The sequence below is a fragment of the Gymnogyps californianus genome, chromosome 5 (genome assembly GCF_018139145.2).
Source record: "Gymnogyps californianus isolate 813 chromosome 5, ASM1813914v2, whole genome shotgun sequence".
Classification (NCBI taxonomy): Eukaryota; Metazoa; Chordata; class Aves; order Accipitriformes; family Cathartidae; genus Gymnogyps; species Gymnogyps californianus.
Genome location: NC_059475.1, coordinates 66,544,378 through 66,564,607, shown reverse-complemented (window position 1 = coordinate 66,564,607; position 20,230 = coordinate 66,544,378). Strand labels below are relative to the sequence as shown.

At 42.0% G+C, this 20,230-nt stretch overlaps 1 protein-coding gene across 1 annotated transcript in view; it reads right to left on the bottom strand.

Moving 5' to 3' along the window:
- Positions 1-17,184: 17,184 nt before the first annotated feature.
- Positions 17,185-20,230, bottom strand: part of EXOC5 (exocyst complex component 5) — a 30,508-nt gene continuing 27,462 nt past the window's right edge. Inside the window, exon 18 of the mRNA XM_050897503.1 lies at positions 17,185-19,815. Within this exon, the coding sequence (XP_050753460.1) occupies positions 19,627-19,815 (189 nt within the window). The 3' untranslated portion in view covers positions 17,185-19,626. The remainder of the gene's footprint in view (positions 19,816-20,230) is intronic.

Genomic DNA, 20,230 nt, shown 5'->3' with positions numbered 1-20,230 from the left:
CAGGAAAGGGTTTAATTGAGCTCAACAGATTTAATTTTCAAGGATTCCCGGGTGGAATCAGGAGTCCAAACCCCGATGCCTTTCAGATCTTTCCACTCCTGACTTACTGAAAGTGCTTCGAAGTCCCTGCCCTGCTTTGCCTCCAGCTGCAGCATTGTTACTGAAGAACGATACTGCAGCAAAATGCTGCAGATGCAGCCTGAGATCCCATCGAAAATGGAGTTACTGCCTGGAAAAAAATGACTGACATCCAGATCTTGGTACAAATGAAAGTATTCCCTGCATTTTTCACATGTAAATGGCCTGAAGCATCAAACATGGTCCCATGGTGTCATATTTAACAGGACCATGTAGGAAGATGGCCAGAATCTCTCTGAGATACATTGCAGTACACATTGATTAGCTTCCAAGTGAGCCCTCCTCTGCAAGCCTCACGTTTTAAAAATTCCTACCCAGACATTTTTGTCACATCAATTAAATGCATTAGTGTATAGCATACTAAAGCTAAAACAAACTGCTAGTTGAGCATTATCACCCATAGGATTTGGTTGGAGACCATACCAGCTCTGCAAGCATAAAGACCCTACTATGTTCTTCAAATACCTAATACAGACCTCATGTTAGAAAGGGTACAATAATACATCTGCAGATAGAGCTCTTTGAGCATGGTAGGACTCAAACTTCTTATGCCACCAGATCTTCGGTGACACAAGCCAGGTGGAAAATGTAAAATAAGCTGAGAAGCAGGTTGACGAAGGAAGCGGATTGACAATGAGAGAGGGGTCACAGTACAAACAAAAAGCAGAAAAAGGAAAGCATGTTGCTGGTCAACTTTTGGCCAACCGGTAGAAAAGGAGCAGAAGAGAAAGTCTGTTACCAGCAGTAGGGAGGCAAGGCAGAAAATAGAAGCGCTGGACTGTGGCCCAAACACACTCTCCCCTTGAGCCAGGAGAAATCATACATCCTAGTTGTTCTACCCTGCAGGCAGGGATCAAGGTCTAATAACAAACATCAAAACTGCAGCTGGGTATGCTCTGACCAAGTCCCCTTGCTCCTTTGGCCACCCTGTTGTCACCCCAGCACCTCGGTGTGGATGGCAAACACCCATTCCACAGGCACTCACCACTTGGACCTTATTTCCTAGTGACAGACCAGACCTCTCAGGACTTTTCTCTCCCAACATATGACATCTCACTGGCTGAGTTAGAGGACCAGGAAAAGCTGAGTGCTCAGCTGCAACCCAGCAATATGCCTCTCTCAAGGACAGCACAAGATGCTGCGGGGACACAGGACCCAAGCCGCAGGACAGCACCATGGCCCTTCTCACAGTCCAAGACCCTTCTCTCAAGACAGCTACAGCCGGCTCACAAGGCAGGAGAGCAGCATGGGGCGGCAGCACTGCACTGCAAGTGTATGAGACACCGGCTTTCGATTTCAGGGAGCAGGAGCCAGCTCTGAGCTTCACATTCACGATGCATGAGACTAGAAAAGTAGTAAGGAAGCGCTCTTAGCATAGGAATGAATGGATGCCAGAATACAGCCTCAGACCTGGTACAGAGAGGGTCCAATGGTGTCCCAAAATCTGATGCCATTAGAGGTTGGGGGGGGGGGGGAATAAAAAAAAACAGCAAAACCTGTAACAAGATGACAATATAGATGGGTTCCTCAAGAGTCCCAGATAATCAGGATCCTGGCCGTGTCCTCTTTGCTCAAACAAAACTACTGAAGGAGGAATTTCCTCTGCGACAGAGCGTGCTGGAAGCATGCCCAGGCCCACCACGGCTCCATCCCAGTAGTTCAACGCGGAGCCCCCGGTGCTATTCACGATCAAGAGAGTGAATTCTATAGCCCCCTGCTTCCCCTTGCCCCGCTGGCAGCCAAATTCCTACACTGGCGTTATGCAAATCCAGCTCAGCCCCCCTGCCCCCCACTCCTTAGCTCTATACAATATTTTATTGAGCTATTGTTTCTCTAGGACAGTACAGAAAACATCACGTATTGTCCTCCATTGACAGTCTCAAGCCACAAAGGAAAATATTCCTGCCCTCACAGATGAGTTTTGCAAGCACACAGCACGTGCTTACACCCCATTCATGGTAGCACACTCTCACGATGTATGGTACACCAGATTATAATCGAGCGCAGCCTGTTTCCCCAGCTGATGTTACCCTAGGCACCGTCCCAACAGTGGGCTCCCCCCTCGGCCAGCTGACAGCCAGCTTCTCCAGCATCCAAGGTGCAAAACTATGCACCCAACATCATCCACTAACTGGCCCATTGCAGCTTACGGGCAGCTGCATTCCCTGCAGGTGGGGTTGTGTAACTGGGGTTTAAACACATATATCCTATGGCATCGGGCTCTGCCAGGATCCTCCGTCGACTCGAGGAGCCAGCGCGTGCATCCAAAGCAATTACAGCAGCATGCCTCGTCGAGGCAGTTCACTGGTGGAGCAACGTTTTATTTCTCCCACCTGACAAAATAAAAAGCAGGAGAGAATTATTTGTCAGCTCAATCCCTGCGTTAATCTAGTTGCAAGTATAATGTGATTTCCCTCCTGCCCCAGTAGTAGGTATTGCAACACCTTACATATGGATCATTTTAATCTAATATAATCTAGCTGGCTAGAAAGAAGGTTTCCCTCCACCGCAGCTGCTTGTGATTAATGCTAAATATACATGCCAAGCTTCAATCAGCAAGAGTGTGCATCTTAGCTAGTCTGTATTTGGTAAATCAACAGTAAACCCTATAAAATGCAGAAGATGCTGCAAAGCTTTACATGCTTAAGTTATATCCAGCTTTTTTTCAAATGCTTCCTCTATTTGCCTTGTCTAATGTATCACGATCTATTACTTCTTTTCTTTAAGCAAAATTGATTTAAAAGCTGCTGATCACAGAAGATAAGAAGTGTGACCGCACCTTTACAAATAACAAACCGTGGGCAAATACTCATTAACTGTTTTGTCCTCTTCATTTTACATTCACTTACTGCAAACTTCAGCAAGAGGAGGAGCATTTCTGTTGAAACTAAGATCAAGCACATATGTTACAACAAAAACCACAAAGCCAATAAATGATAGCTTTTTTATCATTATTAAATACAAACATGTATTCTTATTTTACTATAATTATCAAACTAGGATTAATATAATCTTGTATATTGCTTCCCTTCACGGTGCATTAAATTATGTAAAAAGTCTCCCACTAGTATTCTTACCCAGCAAGAAACATTTTAATTGTAAATTTGCCTTTTGCAGTCTTTAAATTACACACACACGCACATTTAAAAAGGCCAGTACTATGGATACTGTGTATCCACTAATCTGTAAATAGACTCCCAGTCCAGGACTCATCTCTGATACGTGGCATCAATTGCACAGGCTCCCATTTAGTTTTAGTTGAATAAAGCCACACTAGATACGCAAATAACATCAAACTTGCCGGATTAGAAAGGGGCACCTCGTACTCTAAATCATGATTGTCAATCATCACCCAGGATTAAGGGATATAGTTTAAAAACCTAAAAGCAAGCACTTCCTTTTAACTTCTGCCTACTGTGCATTTTGGATTATCGCCCAGAAACAGCATTACTTGAAACAAGGCTGCCTCCCTTCTACCATCTCAGGGAAGTGCATCTTTACCATCTGCTTACCTCTGTTTGGGGAAAAAAAAAAATCTCAGCAAAGCATACAATTTAGATTTGAGATCTACTGCTGACTGTGATTATATTTATAACTCGCTTTTCACAGAAAAATGGGGGGTTATTTTTGGCTTAATAAGTGCTTTCTGAACACAGTCACCATTCTTATCACAAAGATGTAAGGCAGTTAAAAACCAGAGCAGCTACTCTATTCTTCTACAGAACTGGCAGCCTTCCTGAATCACTGCCTTTCACATGAAGGGTTTTGAGAGAATTACTTGGAATGCATTTCATTGTACTCCTAAAAACAGAGCAGCATCCCATCGATAACTCTGCCTGTCCTCCTGCACACACGACAGCCAACATTCAGCCTTCCTACTCTGTCCCCCACCTCTCCCTCCGCCACTTCTCCTACGTTCCCCTGGTTGAGCTACAAGACACTTCAGCAAAGCTAGAGTTACCACTACAAAAGTCTCTCCTTCGCTGTCAGAAAAGGCCAGGGGAGAGGGAGATTGGTCAACAAATGTTGACGTTGAATGTGCATGCCAGTTCAATGGACTGAGCTCAGGATTGGGTCATAAACTGGGAATAATTTATGGGACTAGTTAACAGAACTGGCTGCTCTGTTTGGCCCCTAACTCATCACTTAGTACCTGATTTACCAGGCAAACAGATATGTGGTTTTTCCTTATCTGATGTAAAATTCAGGTCATTCTTGGGCTTATGGTTATTTCTGCTCAACAACTGTCATGCCAACTGATGTACCTGCGCATGCAAGTTATACAGAGAGCTGGACACAGATGAACAGTTGTGGGACTCAAGTGTAGCTAAATCCATGCAGAAGACAACGTACGCAAGGAATCAGGCAGAGACGGTAGCTGTCTACACAAACAAGGACCTGTCCGCTCTGTTTGAAGGCACTTCCATCTGTGGTTCTGTGCTTCCATTTCTTTGGCTCCTACCAGAGACAACAATATACGTCCCATCATTCACATCCAGCCTCGTGGACTCAGCTAATGCTTGCAGTGCACTAAGGTATGCCACGTTATGGCACAGACTCATTAAAGTTATTCAGGCATGTAAAGCCTCTTCAAAACTATGGGATTTATTCACCCCGGTAGTTTTGTGGATCTGAGTTTCTAAACTGGATGATGCAGTGTTGACTCTACTCAGCTTTCCTTTGCAGATACCTCAAATGTCCTAGGAGGTGATTGTCCATGAGCAAAGGTTTCTTCCTGCATCTGTTTATGAGTGTCTCCCCTTCTCTCTCTCTGTGTATATGTATATTTATACACACATGTACACATACGTTTATAACATTTTTAAACATATGGTATGTAATATAGTCAACTTATAAGGAAAAGACAAACTAGAAGAGAATAAAGTATCATCACTGTTATCCTATTCTATAAAAATAGGATTAAATCAACTTCCACAGCTAATCAAAATGTTTTTCAAAATCAATGTTTTTGGAATATCTTTATAATTAAGATGCTCACCAGAATCTGGGGTCACATCCTCAGCTGGTGTAAACTGTCACGGCTGCACTGACTTCATCTGCACTTCCACAATCTAAATGAGTCAACGATCTTGCCCCTAAGGTACAGTTTATGCTGCATACTGATTAAAGAAATATACACTGGTTCTTTAAGCAAGAAGGGGAAAAAACTCAGCTAAGGCTAATCTTATCAACATATAACCTTTTAATCAGATTATTGAAACAACATGTTAATTTATGAAAAGTTCAGCATTCTGTTAAATTGCAAACAACGTAGTGAATTGCAACCCAACAGGCTGCTTCATTGAATTCATGCAGCCATTCCTGGCAAAGGCATTCCAAATTTGAACTTAATTAATATTCCTACTCCTGGTTTCCATAGTTTCTTTTTAAACATGAGTACCAGCAGAAACTGGCAGTAACTTCACCCATATTCTCAATAATAACCCCCCTCTGGCTGTCAATATGTATGAAAGGCAAAATTTTTTGCATACCCCAAACAGCCTGTCATTTTCCTGTCTTTTGTCAAAAATATGTTGGCAACTTTTTTCTCTTTTCTGCTTACACAGCTTAAGATGCTTAACTGTTTCTCTGCTTGGGTTACAAGCGAGGCACCTTCCCTCCTTTGTGTACTGGAAAGAGAGATCAGTAGCCATGCTCCTCCAACCTCAGATGACAGCCACGTTGCAAAAGAACAAATTTCACAGAGGTGGGGGGGGGAAAAGCTTTCCTTGGAGAACCAGGAACTTAAGTGGCTAAAATGCTTGGGGAAGTGTTTCATATTTTCCTTCCTTGCCTAGGAACTTCAAAAATGGCTAGTGCCCATCTTGGACCAAGACCTTATTATTCTAAATATGCTTTAAAGCTATTTTTCTATTCCTATATAAAAGGGGACTGCCCTTCTTATAAGCAATACCTGAGCTAGCCTGAATACCAGAAACACAGACCAAGAAAGTCTCTCTCACCATCTGGACAGAAAGCAGGAGAGAAGCACAGCACTGGATTGCACTTGGGCAAGGAGAAGGAGGGAAGAGACATTCCCATCAGTGTCCCACTCCCACAGGAATCTTTCTAGAGGGCACAACTCTGACTCTGCAGCTTAACAACACTTCCCTTTCTGTATAATGTGGCCCCAAACACATCTTTCACTGTCACATGAGCCTGTTCACCAAACGAACCCCTCATTCACAGTATCCAACCCAGTATCCTCTGACTTTTGGGGAGTATTCTTTGTCTTTTGTGCTGGGACGAGAGAAACATAAATATCATTCGGGAGGGTACCCAGAGAGCAGAGGGCCCCCGTGAAGAATTTCAGGTAAACATCTGCATAACAAATCCACCCTGAGCTCCGTGCTGCTACAGGACGCTGTCATAAAGATTAAGCCCTCAAGTGTGGAAACCAGTTACTTCAGATCTATGCCTTTGGACTGCTGCACAGGAATAACCCTGTATCACTTTCCATGGGGAGTTCGGTGTGTCTGTTTTACCTGGCCAAGCAAACTCCAATTATTTCAGCCAGTGTCCGACTGAACCTCACTTGCAAGCGGAGTTGACCGGCTAAGCTTTAAACCAGGTGCGACCGAGGCAACGCTAGCTGGCAGGTGGAAAACCTGGTGAGAATCGGAGATGGGTTGTTACCCGAGGATTTGTGATTTATTCCAGTTCATAATCCAATAGCCCTATAGACTGTGCTTTTCCTAGAAGACCGCTTAATGGCAACGGTTAGGGCACTTTTCAGCAGTTGCCTGCTAAAGGACTCATCGTTCCCTTAACATACAGATCTTGCGATGCCTTGCATGTCACCTCCATTAGAGAGTTCACAATTTCCTATGTTAGGGATTATACCTAAACCTTTTTCCTAAACTGAAACCAGCACGTAAGCTCAGGGTCTCGCCACGGATATATCCAAACTGATTCTTCTCTCTGAATTTCTAGGGGTGGGGTTTTTTAGCCCATTAGTCCATTTTAACCAAATGTGGCAGAGGCATAAAAGATTAAAAAAAAATTATGCTCCAATAAATTTTGTGCAAAACTTTCAATGCAAAGTTCAGAAATAAAAATTAGTGCCTCACTAAAACAAAGGCTACAGAGCGAGCTCAGCAGTAGTTTGTTGTTTATCCCATCTGTTGACCAGTCAAAATGCGTGAACTGGTGTCCGGTTAGCACGTAGGCTAATATATGAGAGATATGTGAGATGTTAATGTATATCTCACAAGGATCCACAACACAGATGGCCACTCATCCACCCAGAAGTTGGGGGACACAGCAGAGCACAGAGGCTACTCCAGAGCTACTTAAGGGAGTCTTACGGGTCTTCAGTGGGAGGAACCCGTTGGACATCATTCCCCAGGAAACCAGACTTGGTTTACTCCACTGTTCGAAGAGCAACCCTTACACAAAAAAAAAATTAACACCCTCCTGACAAAATAGGACTTAGATACACACAAGCAGCAAATCAGCCTTCTGCACCTTCTTGCCGGTGCTGTTAGCCCCATTGTTCTTTATGGCCTGAAGTCAATGCTGACCCTGCTTTAAAAGTAGGGGGGTGGACCAGATGACTTTCTGAGGACCCTTTCAATCTGAATTATCCCGTGTCTATCATATACCTAGGAATACAAGCAGTAAGACCTATACTTGCCACGCAGCTAAGTACAGCCAGAGTTGAATTGGCCAATTGCAAAGGTTAGACTACAGAAAAATTCAAGTCAATAAAGATTAAGCTCACATATGATAAACTGGCACAGTGAGTCTATGGCATACTCTCAACAGGTACAGGAGACAGATAGTGATGCCATGAACCAACTAATCAAACATTAAACACAACAAGGCAACCTTGGGCTGGACAGGACCCATATTTCATTCCATCAAGGCTGATGTCAACTACAATTTCCAAGATGTTGCAGAATAAGAAGCCTGCCTTCAGGGTACCACAGTGCAAAAAAGTGATCTTTCATCCTGACGTTCCAAATTCTTCTGTTTTATTGAGTTGAATCAACCAGGCTCTGTTAGCAGTTGCCTCCTGTGTTGCCAGACGGGGAAGCTCAAAGCCACCTGTGAATCAGGAGGGGACAAGATGACAGGCAACTGCTTGACTGATAAAGATCCTATTCTTGGAATAGTTCCTGTCTATCCTGCCAAATACGCCTTGGCTGAAGAGTGTGTGGTGGCTTGGGAGGAGGGATGAAAAGAGGGGAGGGAGTGCTGAGGATCAAAATTGCCTCCAGGTAAGGTAGGCCCAAGGCAGAGTCGAAAGAGAATGGCAGGTCAGATGGAAGCACCCTAGGAGAGACTGGGCATCTGAGAGTATGTCCAGCCAAACCCAGGATTTTCTTCAGAAGGAGATAAATAATTTCTCCTTGATGTTGGTGGTAGCCTTCAGCTTTAGGGACTCTCAAAGTCCTAACCTGAGGTAATTGCTTTAAAAAAAAAAATAAAATAAATTGATCAGGAAGCCAAGTGGTCCTTTGATGGGACAAAAGATGTTTTGTGGTTCACAGTTCATAACATAGAGAAGGGCAAATATGATGGCTAGAAATACCATTCATTGTTGCACAGGAAAAAAACTCTCTAATTCTTCAGCTCCCCTGGGAAGGACAGCAGACATTATTTCTGTTATGACCTGACAAGCATTAGCTAGAAGATGGATCCTGGAAAACAAGAGGGTGAAAGTAGTGAGGACATATGAGGGCAGCTCATAAACAGAGCCCTGCAGGAAGCAGACAGACGTGAGGTGAACCCCAACAGACTGCCAGAGTAGCTCTGAAATATCAAAAAGCCTGAGAAGTGACTCAGACAAGGACCAGCACTGCAGAACTCCCCCTGTGAAGGAAAGTTCACTGTGTTCAGCATGGAAGAAGAGATCCAGAAAAGAAACTTTCGAGGACAATGGAAGAAAGTCCACTTCTACAAGAAGCCAGCGATGGAACAGATGGACAGCATCTGTAGATTGTCTAACTTGTATCGTACCTCATTGTGCAGTCTTAGACAAATGCACAATCATCAGTCAACCAAACGGTCAGACAGCAGCTGTCACTCATGCAGGCAGAGCTGGGATCCAAGGGGGAGCAAAATGAGAGGGCCTGTTCTTCTCTGCCAAGGACCAGCAGGTGTGGAAGGAGGGAGATGCCAAGCAGAAGGGAACCAAGCTAGAAGAAAACTCATTTTGTTTGAAGTTAGCCGGTGTCAGATTAAAGAAATCAAAGACTTGTTTAGAGTAAAGCAAAGAGAAATAAAGGAAGCATTTTTCAGATTTCAGTCCAAGCCTTTTGTCCAGTTTAACCTCTTTTCTCTTGTTCCTCCATTTGCTTGTTTTCTTCATCAGTCACAACAGAATGGCTCCTCCAGAAGAGACTCATCCCTTGGCTTTGAGATCACCAAAGAGACCAAGATCAAAGCAATTTAGGAAGCACAGTTTTCATGCCTGCATCACCATGTACACTAACGTGCTTCTTCACACAGCACTGTCACTAGAGATAAATCCATAAGCAATGCTGTGCCAGAGCAGCCAGAGTTACTGTGCAGCCTTCAGAAAGACAACTACTAAACACTGAAAGGCAGTATTTGCCTGCTATCAAATTCTCTGTTCTCTAGTCTACCACCAGACTTCCAAATGAAACAAAATCAGCTATAGATTCTTCCATTTGCCAGGGAAAATGAAATCCAGTGAGCCAAGCAAGCTGAAAGGGCTGAATTCATTACAGACGGTCTTCAGGGGCCAAAATAACAACTATCAGTGGGCTTCCTTGGCCTCTACAAGTAGGTGAGGCCATCTTAATCTTTAGGCATCTCATTTGAGCTGGTCTAAACGAGTGGCTTGCATCCCTTCATAACTGATGAAGCAACTGAGACTCTTCTAGGAAGCAAATCATTTGTCCTACTTTAGTTCTATGCTAGGATGAATCAGACTTTGGAATAGCTCCCTTCTCTCTTAGTCCATGATATAGGGAGCCTACACAACTAGCACAGTACACATTTAAATTCACAGAATCAGAATTTGGCGGTATCAGTCATGTTGATGTTACCATGCCTTGAGAACTGCTCCACTTTTGCCTCTTTTGGCTCCAGTTATGTCTTCCAGGGCAGGGCAGAGTAGCTGTGTTGTCTTCTACAATCTTGTTTCATCGCAGAATTGGCTACATTCCATTTTCTCCTTGGAATCCACATAGTTTAACATCCAAAAATAACATCCCACTAAATTAAAACAAAAAATTGAAAAAGTCACTCTCCCTTAGCTTCCTCAGCACATCTAGTTCTTTCTATGTCTATTTTATACAAAGCAAGTTCTGCTCAAGAATGAGAGCCGTTTCTTGCCTTTTATGGCATGAAGCAATTTGCTGGCACTTAAAGGAAAGTACACTTCAATTCAAAGTTCGAGACAAGTGTAAGAGTGTATCTGACAGCACACTGTATAACTCATGCAATTTTTTAAACCAAGTTGACAGACTCTTTCAAGTTTCTAAGAGTAAAGGGCAGACATTTCCTGAGCCTGATTAGGACCTTATTCATTTCTGGAAATAAAGAACCAAGATGAACTCTCTTCTTCAGCTGATATTGCTGTTGATTTCTGCCCTCGCAACATGACTGAACAGTTGAGCACTAAGCACTCCCGTTGAATCGTTATTTTCTGCCTTCTCTTTTTAAGCTAGGCCCCTAACGTTGCTAAATGTACCGTTTTTACATTAAACAAAACAGCAAAATGCCCACCTTCCTGTTCGTTACCTCATACGGTGGGTCTGAATTGAAAACACCAACATGGAGAGAATTGCGCGTTGCACAAAGAATAGCTTGGGTTTTCTCAACATGCGCAGTGTCTTAAATGGGAAACAAACTACATTTTCGATCATATCACTTGACGCACGAGGCATTCTCCCTCTGGTGGTCTGATCTGAGGGTACGTTCTGGAATAATTTCCTAGAGGGAAGCTGACAGCTCTTTCACACCCTTCCCCTCCTCCCTACACACAACCGGCAGTATTATTCTTACAGGACTGTTATATACCAAGACCAAATAAAGTAATTTCCTTTAAAGCAAAGTGCCTTCATAGTATAAAGACTTCAAAGGGATCTTTGCCCACCTTTGTAGGGACTACTACCACCTTGGACATATGTCTTTTTGTCCTCCAAAAGCCACTTTAACCTACTTTTCAATTTTCAGAAAAGAGGCATTCTTTGTTGCTAACAAAAGCACCACCTTAGCACCTCACTTGCCAAAAAATTAAGTGCTATCAGCTAAACACGCTCCACCGTCTGCTCTGAGTTACACACCAGTCATGGTAGGTTTTAATTTGATTAGTGATTGGGCTAAAAGCAGCTAAATAAAAATTATAATGCCCAAGAGCCACTTAGACTGGTTCAGACACTTTAAATACCAAATCCCTTCAGCAATATAACATTATCTTTATAGACAAAACTGAGTTTAAAAGTACAAATCTAATTGATCTCAAGTGCATTGGAATTACTATATTTAGGCATTGGATTATGTACTATAGAAAGCCTCATGCTATGTAAGCAACAAAACTAATTGTGGAAAGACAAAGGTATGTGTCTAACGTGCTTATAGACTTTTAAAAATTCATATTTTCATTGAAGCTGGCAAAGTTACAGCTGCTCACACCAGCAGTGAATTTGGCACAGCGCCCTATATGTTGAGCAAACATAAGCCGGCTATTTCTGATCTCCTTCAGAAGACTTGGACTTCAAGCCCTGCCTCAAAATTACTATTTAAGGCTCTCACTGTTGCAGGAAGAAAAAAGTAAATTAGAAACCAGCAAGTTGATTCTCAACAGCTAAGCAAGACTTTCTTTTCTTTAGTCTCAACTGGGGGCTCAGTTCATGTAGGCATTTATGGCAGATGCTCAGACACCACAGAAGGATGCCATTACACTTTTAAAGAAGCTTTTCAAATGTAATATACTATTTCAGACTGAACAATTTACATAGACAAGAGGAAGGAGCAATCCATCCCCGCAGCCACTTCTGAGATTAATATATATCAGCATGTACTAAAAAAAGGACACAGAAATGGAGAGGTTCACTAGTCCAGTTGAACTTGTGTCTGGCTGGACGGGGAAGTTATTTTAAAGTCTTCAGAGGGATGCATGGATTCTGGCTGCTTTGAACTCTGCTGCTGCATGCAACTCAGTTGCCTGCCTGCAGACAGACATCCCTAGGAGGGAAAAGCAACAAAATCCATTTTTTCCTGAATATAACCCCATATCTGCATCTCAGAACAAAACCGCCATCAAGAAACACTTGCAGACAACATGATTCAAGATATCCCTCTAAAACTTAGTGGCTCATCCCGCGTTGCACTTTCTGCTTAACGTGGGATTTTCCAGTGACAACAAGGCCCAGAGAGGAGTCTCTCCTCTTGATCCTCCTTTTTAACAGGAGAGATATTCACTGGTTAAACAGGCTAACTTTACCCTCAGAGGCTTCCAGAAAAATGCGTTAAGAGGAAAAAACAACATCAAACATAGCAGAAAACAAAATAGGTCTCAAAAATAAAAAAGACAACAATGATCTTCAGTTAATTCAGGAAAATCCGCAGAGGGAATCCACCTATTAAGCACCTAAAACAAGGTTGTATCCCAGTATTAATACAAGGGTGTGGGCTGGGTCTTGGAGGTCTCATTTACAAGATGTTTCCTAATAGGCTAGGGAGAGCAGGAGTGGATTTGGATCAGAAATTCCACAGAAGAGTAAAAATCTTTCTAGGTTGAAGGGTGTTTGTGGTTTGTTTTTTTTTTTTTTTAAATGAGAAATTAAACACACACACACTGGGAAACAAAGTTAAGTTAAATCTAGCCCAGCTTTACACATTTTAACAATTCACTCTGCTGTCTGTAGAACACAGCAATATAAATATTGCTATCTCTGTTAAAATGAATTATTGACAATTTTAATACATGTTGCACAGTACATATTAATATAGAAAAATACATGTTATCAGCAGTGCAATGTTGACCATGTACTAATCCATTCCACCTGCTCAAATATTAGTGCAAATAATTATATATTTGTAATGCATCATTGCTGTCTAGTTTGAATCTCTGCCTCCAGAATAAATGTCTCTTCTCTGAAGTTGTTTGCTATTATGAGTAAAATGTTATATATTCATACTCAAATTGACTTTGGGTGGATAAGTAAAATGAGCAACCTTCAAAAATCCACTTGTCTAAGACTTAGCAAGTCATTTTAATGAATTGTTTACAGTAAAATGAATGTTATAAAAATGTTTCAAACACAAGCTCATGTTAGCTGGCTTCTCTACAACACTGAAATACCACACGTCAAACGAGTGTAGAGTTCAAAATGACCATCTTCAACTGGCAGCATCAACCGAGGTGAACCTTAACCATGTCTTTCAGCAGGAACTATTTACCCTGATACCATGCAGTTTATCTACCTATGAATCGACTCTGGGAACATCTTCTCTCCACAGTCCCACCTTTCTTTTCAAGCAAAGAGGTGGCGTTGATGAGGCCAGACACTTGGTAGAACAACAGCTCCTGTCGCCAATGGACTGATGATCAAAATGGGAAAAGCAGATGGACAACCAAGACACTGCAAGGGCTCGTTTGTGCCAGGATATACCCCGGGCTAGAAGTGAAGTTGGGATAGGGCTGAGAAGGAGAAGGGCAGCCCTGAGAACAGATGAGGTGGTGTAAAGGTGAATAAATTGCAAGGGAAGACTGTGGTGCAAACAGCCAGTTGACAAAGAGGTGGGGAGCAGAAACAGCCCCAAAAACTTACAGAGCCCCATTGTGCACACAAAGGGGAGGAATGAAAAGGACCGACATCTCTTTGTCTGTTCTCTTCTCTGTCCTTGCTAAATCCAGGTTTGAGAACAACAAAACACAGTGTGAGGAAGCTTTCAGCAACAGCCACCGCTGCCGTGATGCCTGTCTCCCACAACAGCATTTGTTTCTTCCCACTCTGGCTCCAGCAGCCTGATGGACAATTTCGGGTTTCAGTGAAAGAAGAGGAAGAAGCTTTAATACTTCAAGAAGAAAAATTCTAAAATATCAACTTTCAAAGAATATTGCATTTCAGAGGATCAGCTGAACAAGCTGGCACTTACAGCTATGGGTCTCATGAGACGGTCACACATGCTCTAAAATTACCTTACTGGGGTGGAACAATTCTGACCCTCTACAGATGACAAACTGTAGCTCGGAGCTACTGCACCCTTTTGGGCAGCCTCTGCAGGACAAGCACAGATCTCTTCTGTAGCACACAAAAACTTCACGCTACTCTATGCTGCGGCTACACAACCAGGGGAGGGCAAGGGCAGGCAGAGAACGTGCGTGCTGACCCCCCACAGCAGGGGCGAGCTGCCTGGCTGCGACCAGCGCAGGCTTTAGCGTGGCAAGGGTAGGACCTGCCCCAGCCTGCGGCTCGGCCAGCGTTGCAGCCTCAGCTCCAAGGTCTCCTCACTTCACAGAGGGGAAATAGCAGTGCAGATGAGCAGGATTTGGGACCACTATAAGGAAGTCTCAAATTTATTTTCATCCCGTATCAAGATGAACTTAAATTACAAATAAATTACAAATAAAATGTCAAGATATCTTGACCCTCAAGTATCAAACCAATTCATTTTGGTTTATTCAGCTGTTCTCAAAGGTACTCTTCAGAGATGGCTCAACTTTACATTTCATGTTACTTTCCTGGCACATTACCTAATGGACGCTGAAGGCGAGGTACCTGACACTTTTCCCCCCATGGCTAGTCCCTTCCATGAAGTTTCAATATAACGCACTGTACAGCCAGGTCAGCGGAGTGTATGTGGAAACAGAGACCTGCAGAGATGAGAGAATATGGGGAAGGTAGAGGAATGAAGGGGAAGGGAGCTAAACTCCTTCTCCTACCAGGCTACATGCGGATGAAGAACCACCAGATAAATACATAAAGGTCTCCTAGAAGCCACGCTGCAAAGTTAAAGGTTTCTCTCTCTCTGGCAGTGTGGTAGCAGCGGGGAAGGGATAGTGCAATCCTGAGATCTGGAAAGGAAAACAGGGCACAGGGACGTAAAGCTAATAGAATAAAAGGAGAAACCAAGGCTTCCACATACACTAAGGGCTGTATTGACACAGATTAAGCAGTGCCCCATACAAAAGACGACAGGCAAACACAGCTGCTTCCCCCTCTAAGATAAGCAGAAGACACGGTATAGAAGTTTCCTACCACCGAAAGAAATTAGAATGGAGGAAAAAAAGACAAGCAAAGCAGTGAACATGACTGGGCAGGAGATCTGGCTCCCTCCCCTCCTTAAAACAGGTGTAGAAACACCAGGAAACAAAAAACAAACGTGTCAGCCTTGATGTTCAGAGAGAAAATACTCCAGTGTAGATAGCAAAACAGAAATCTATGTCCACTTACAACTAGCATAGAGGCGGTGGTGGAGGAAATAATGCCTAGAAGCCAATATCCAGCAGAACATGAGGACAGGAAAGGTGCTCCTACCTTTCAGTTGTCCTCTAGAAGAGTAGCTTTTGGTGTTCACAGCTGGCTCATCCTCCTTACTGCTCCTGAGACAAAAAGTGCAAAGGAGAAGAGCTGCTACCTGCATCTAAGATTAGATAAGTAATTACTTGGGTATCTGCTTCCTTTGTATAGGAAAAACCACCACCTCAGCCTGGTTTCCCTATCTGTGACTGGTTCAACTCAAGTGCTAATTCAAATTAAGACAGTTATTGCCATGAAAACAATCCAAAGAGCACCCCTCCGTTTTGGAATTTGTCACGACATCTAAAACTGAGTACATTAGGTTTACTGTCATGCACATATTGGATTGAGAAACCTGGAACTACTGGCTTCTGAAGAACAGGCCAATGTGTACCCAACTCGTGAAGGAACCCAACGGGCCTCACCCTCTTCAGGGCACTTTGTAAGATGCAGCATTTTTGCCACGTATTTGCAACATTTCCTACAGAAATGGAGGAATCAATTCAGACAACACTCAATTACAACACCCCAGGACCAGCTATATGGCAGAGGATTGCTCCTTAGGCAACTGAAATTACGAGTTATCTGTGGCAGTTAAACATTGAAGCAACCAGTGATTTAAAATGACTGTGAAAGCTAAGAGGAAAAAAAAAACCCACCAAACCCCAACCCAAGTTCTCTTATTGATTGCGAGACAAACTGACCCGCCACCTACCAATGCCATGCCATTCTCAAATCAAGCAGTCACTTACCATTATCCAGATCACTGTACTCTTCAAAGGAAAAAAAAAAAAAAAAAAAAAAAGCTCAGCTCTGGCAAATTCTCCTTCCCTCCAATCAGACTGCATATTGCTACTCCTCACAGTGGAAACGAGTAGTGCTCACATTCACAGCATCCCTACCTATCCTTCACAGCAGATGTACGCTCCTGTGCGGATAGCCTCTTCCGGTTGAATCCAACAGTTTCAAGATGAGCGAACGGCTCCACGGCAAAGTATTTTATCCACTCCCCCTCCTCTGGAGGCTCACTTCATTTCAGGGTGGGTTGTAGCTGTGGAGGTTTTAATTCCAATCCTACTTATTCTCCTAGGTTGATGTGTATGTCAGGTTTCTATAATCACATTTTAACCTCCTCCTTCCATGTGCTATGCTACTTCATTAAAACTGCTTGTTCTCCATATCCTTCTAGTTCGTGTCTTCTTCACTTCTTACCCTCTATCTCTAAATATCTAGATGTTATTTTCCCAAGCACTTCCATTTCCCAGGTTTTTTTATTTGTGTCGAGAAGTATTCTTACAGAACACCAACTCCTTCCTGCCCTCTGTGCACACACAAACAGAATACAATACCAAATCACGTTAATAAATTATAGGACTTGTAAAAACACAGCTTATTTTCCAGCCTACAACAGTTTACTGCAAAGCCATTTTCACCAATTGTAGACAACATAATTACAGACACACATACACACCTCCTTTCAGGCATTCATTTGGCTGCCAGCCTGTTAAATGCCTGCGTTCTAGGAGCAAACATTAGAAAGGCAATACTTTAACTCATTACATGAACATTAAAAGGCATATTTGTATTTTGGATAGTACTTTATTGTATTCAGAAACCACTGGAAATATTTTCCCAAATTACATGCTATAAGAGCTCTAAACTTAAAAATGTGTGAAAATTATAGTTCCCCACCCCATCCCAATCCAACTTGTATTGTAAAGTAAACTCACCGACAATGTAGGCTTCTCTAGAAACAGAAACTCTTTCAGTGTGCGCATGGGGAGGTTTCTTAAATGAAGGGGAAAGGGAAAGCTCACACCAGTGATAAATTTGGTCAGTAAAATTACTTTTATTCTTTTTTTTTTTTTTTTTTAAATAGAAGGGCTTATACAATTGCGTATAAAGATATTTGAAGAACATGGAAATGAAATGAAAAAAGTGTCTGGAGGGAATTCTTTTTATTGAGGAAGAGTTTACATATCTAAGTTTAAGTATTCACCTACTTTTTGCTGCCTCCTGTTAACAGGCATAATGAAAATATTGCACTGAGCATCTGCATGGAAAACACAGCTAATAAAGCAAGAAATATGGTAAATACATTTCATACAACCTTAAAATAATTCAAACAATCATACAACAAATTCTGAAGCACTTCTGTGATCTGCAACCTTAAGATGATGTTCACTGTTCTGAAGTGTTTACAAATTGACACTTTTTCATAGAAAGATTTTGTATTGGTTAATAAAACCACAGCCTTAAAATTGTTGGCTTTCAGTTACAGAGGTAACAGAGAGGTATCATCTGAATTCACATCAGAGCTTTTGAAAAAAAAAAAAAAAATGGCAGCAGTACAAGCATGTGCCTCCTCCAGTGTCCAAAACTCTTTGTGGCTTTGCCATGGACAAGGAACAGAGCTACGCAGCTCAACAAAGCAGCCAGTCTCCCCGAATACGCTGAGACAGTCTGGCATCCGTTCTTTTGTTTACTGATATAATTCTCTGCTAAATATAAAATGAAGCAGAAGAACCTCAACTAACCAAGAGAAGTTCCACATAAGTCTGTCAATATTGACTACACCTGGGAATTCATTAACAAAAGAGGAAAATAATTTTATTTGACTGGCCCATAAAGTAAATTTATAGAAATGCTCTTCTGAAGATGGGAGAGAAAGAAGTTTCCATAAAATACGCTGAGCCCACAGTAGAAATAAAGTGTCACAGATGATTTGTTCAGGGATGACGTAAGTCAGACTGAAGACACAAACCACAGCAGTTCCAACCTGTTTTCCACAAGAGCTCACTCTGAACAAAGGTCTATTTACAACAGTTTTCAGCTGCTTGTGGAAAAGCTAACCCAGATGTTTCAAACATCACTGTTGCTTCAATTCACTATATGCACACTATGGCTCCATCTCAGAAAGACCTTGAATAAACGCTGGAGCATGACAGACACAAGAGTAGCCTGTCTCCAATATTAAAATTATGATCAGCGGAAGAGAAGCTTTTGCGCACTTCAACATTTTATATTGCTCAGGCACTGAGGATCAATTATCTTCAGCACAGGAATTTTCAACTCTAGGTTTTTGCTACAGCCGCTGTCCATTCCTCCCACATATGAAAAACTGGGCTACATTTTATCCTTTCACTTCGTTATAACTTGAATTTATTTACATACAAAACAAGAGACAGGAGAAAGTTCTCTTATATTAACCCAACAATGGGCACCTTTACCTTGTAATAAGAATGCCTTAGGCAAGGCAGCTGCATTTACTTTAGGAGCATACATAAAATTCAGTGTGCTGGTATCAAACAGAAACAATAATGTCAGATCATACAACGCCAATACGTTCCGGTGCGCCCTTGACTACTAGGTACAAAAAACCCCAAAGCCGAAGAACCAAAAACCACCCCGAAACTTTTCACCACTTTAGTTCTGTTTAGAATGCCACACAATGAATAAATTACATCTTTCTGGGATAGTGTTGCTTTTACTCCTACATCTCAAAGAAATTCCAAGCTAATTAATTAGAGCAAGAAATTACATTGAGCAGGATAACGTTTTAAATGAAAGAAATGACTTAGAAACACCAATCAAAGATAATTTGATTACGATTAGCTGTGCTGAAGTCTAAGTCATTAAAATTGATGAAGAATGTTTTTACACTGGTCTATTCTATGTAATCCATTACCTACGCTATGCTCTGTAGTTCAAGTCTAACAAATGGTATCTGATAATTCAATATTGAAGACTAAAATACTTTCAATGCACCACTTGCTTTCCTACACTGACATGTTTCCAATTAAAAAAAAAAAATCAGTAGCAAGAGTTGCAAAATTCTTCACTGGGAGAACTTCAGCTTACATGAAATATCATTCAGATTTTTCTCTGCTCACCTTCTACATAGTCATGTTTAAATATGGCTGCTGCTTTATTCTGAACAGTCATTATCCCACAGAAGTTACAACCATGGTTTGGTAAGAAATCATTCCCTGTGCTTTCTAACAACTGAGGCCTGCCCAAAGGTACTACACTTCTTTCCACGCTCTCAGCTGAAGTGACGAGCAAGACGAGCAGACCTATAATCAACACGCAGTTGAACAAAGGAGTGAAGGATGTTCTTGTCCAGGTTAGCAAGTTGTTCTCCTGAGCAAACTTGCTTTAAATTATCCGGGGCTACAACCAGAAGATTGCAAAGTGCATGCAAGGTATCAAAGAGTTGTAACACCAGCGCAATCTGCGGTTAAGAGAAAAGAAAGAAAAACACAGATATTAAAGAGTTAGAGTTGCAAGTCTTATAACACAATGTCCATCTAGATCTTCAAAATACTTCCTCCCGACAGAGGATTCACATCTATCATTCTCTCCTCATGTGCATAAATATATATAGATACACACACATATACATCTGTAGGGAGATATGCACACAGGCAAAGTTATATATAGAACACATAATAATGCAAACTCAATACTTCTTCAATACACACACATAGCCTGCAAGCAATAAAATGCTATCAGGAAACTGCTCTTTAGGACATGATAAAGAACTGCTGGTATAGTAACAGAATATATAACATCAGTATACAAAATGGTGATGTTCAAGCAGAAACAAACTATTTTTACGAAGAAAAAATGCCTGATTAAAAATAGAG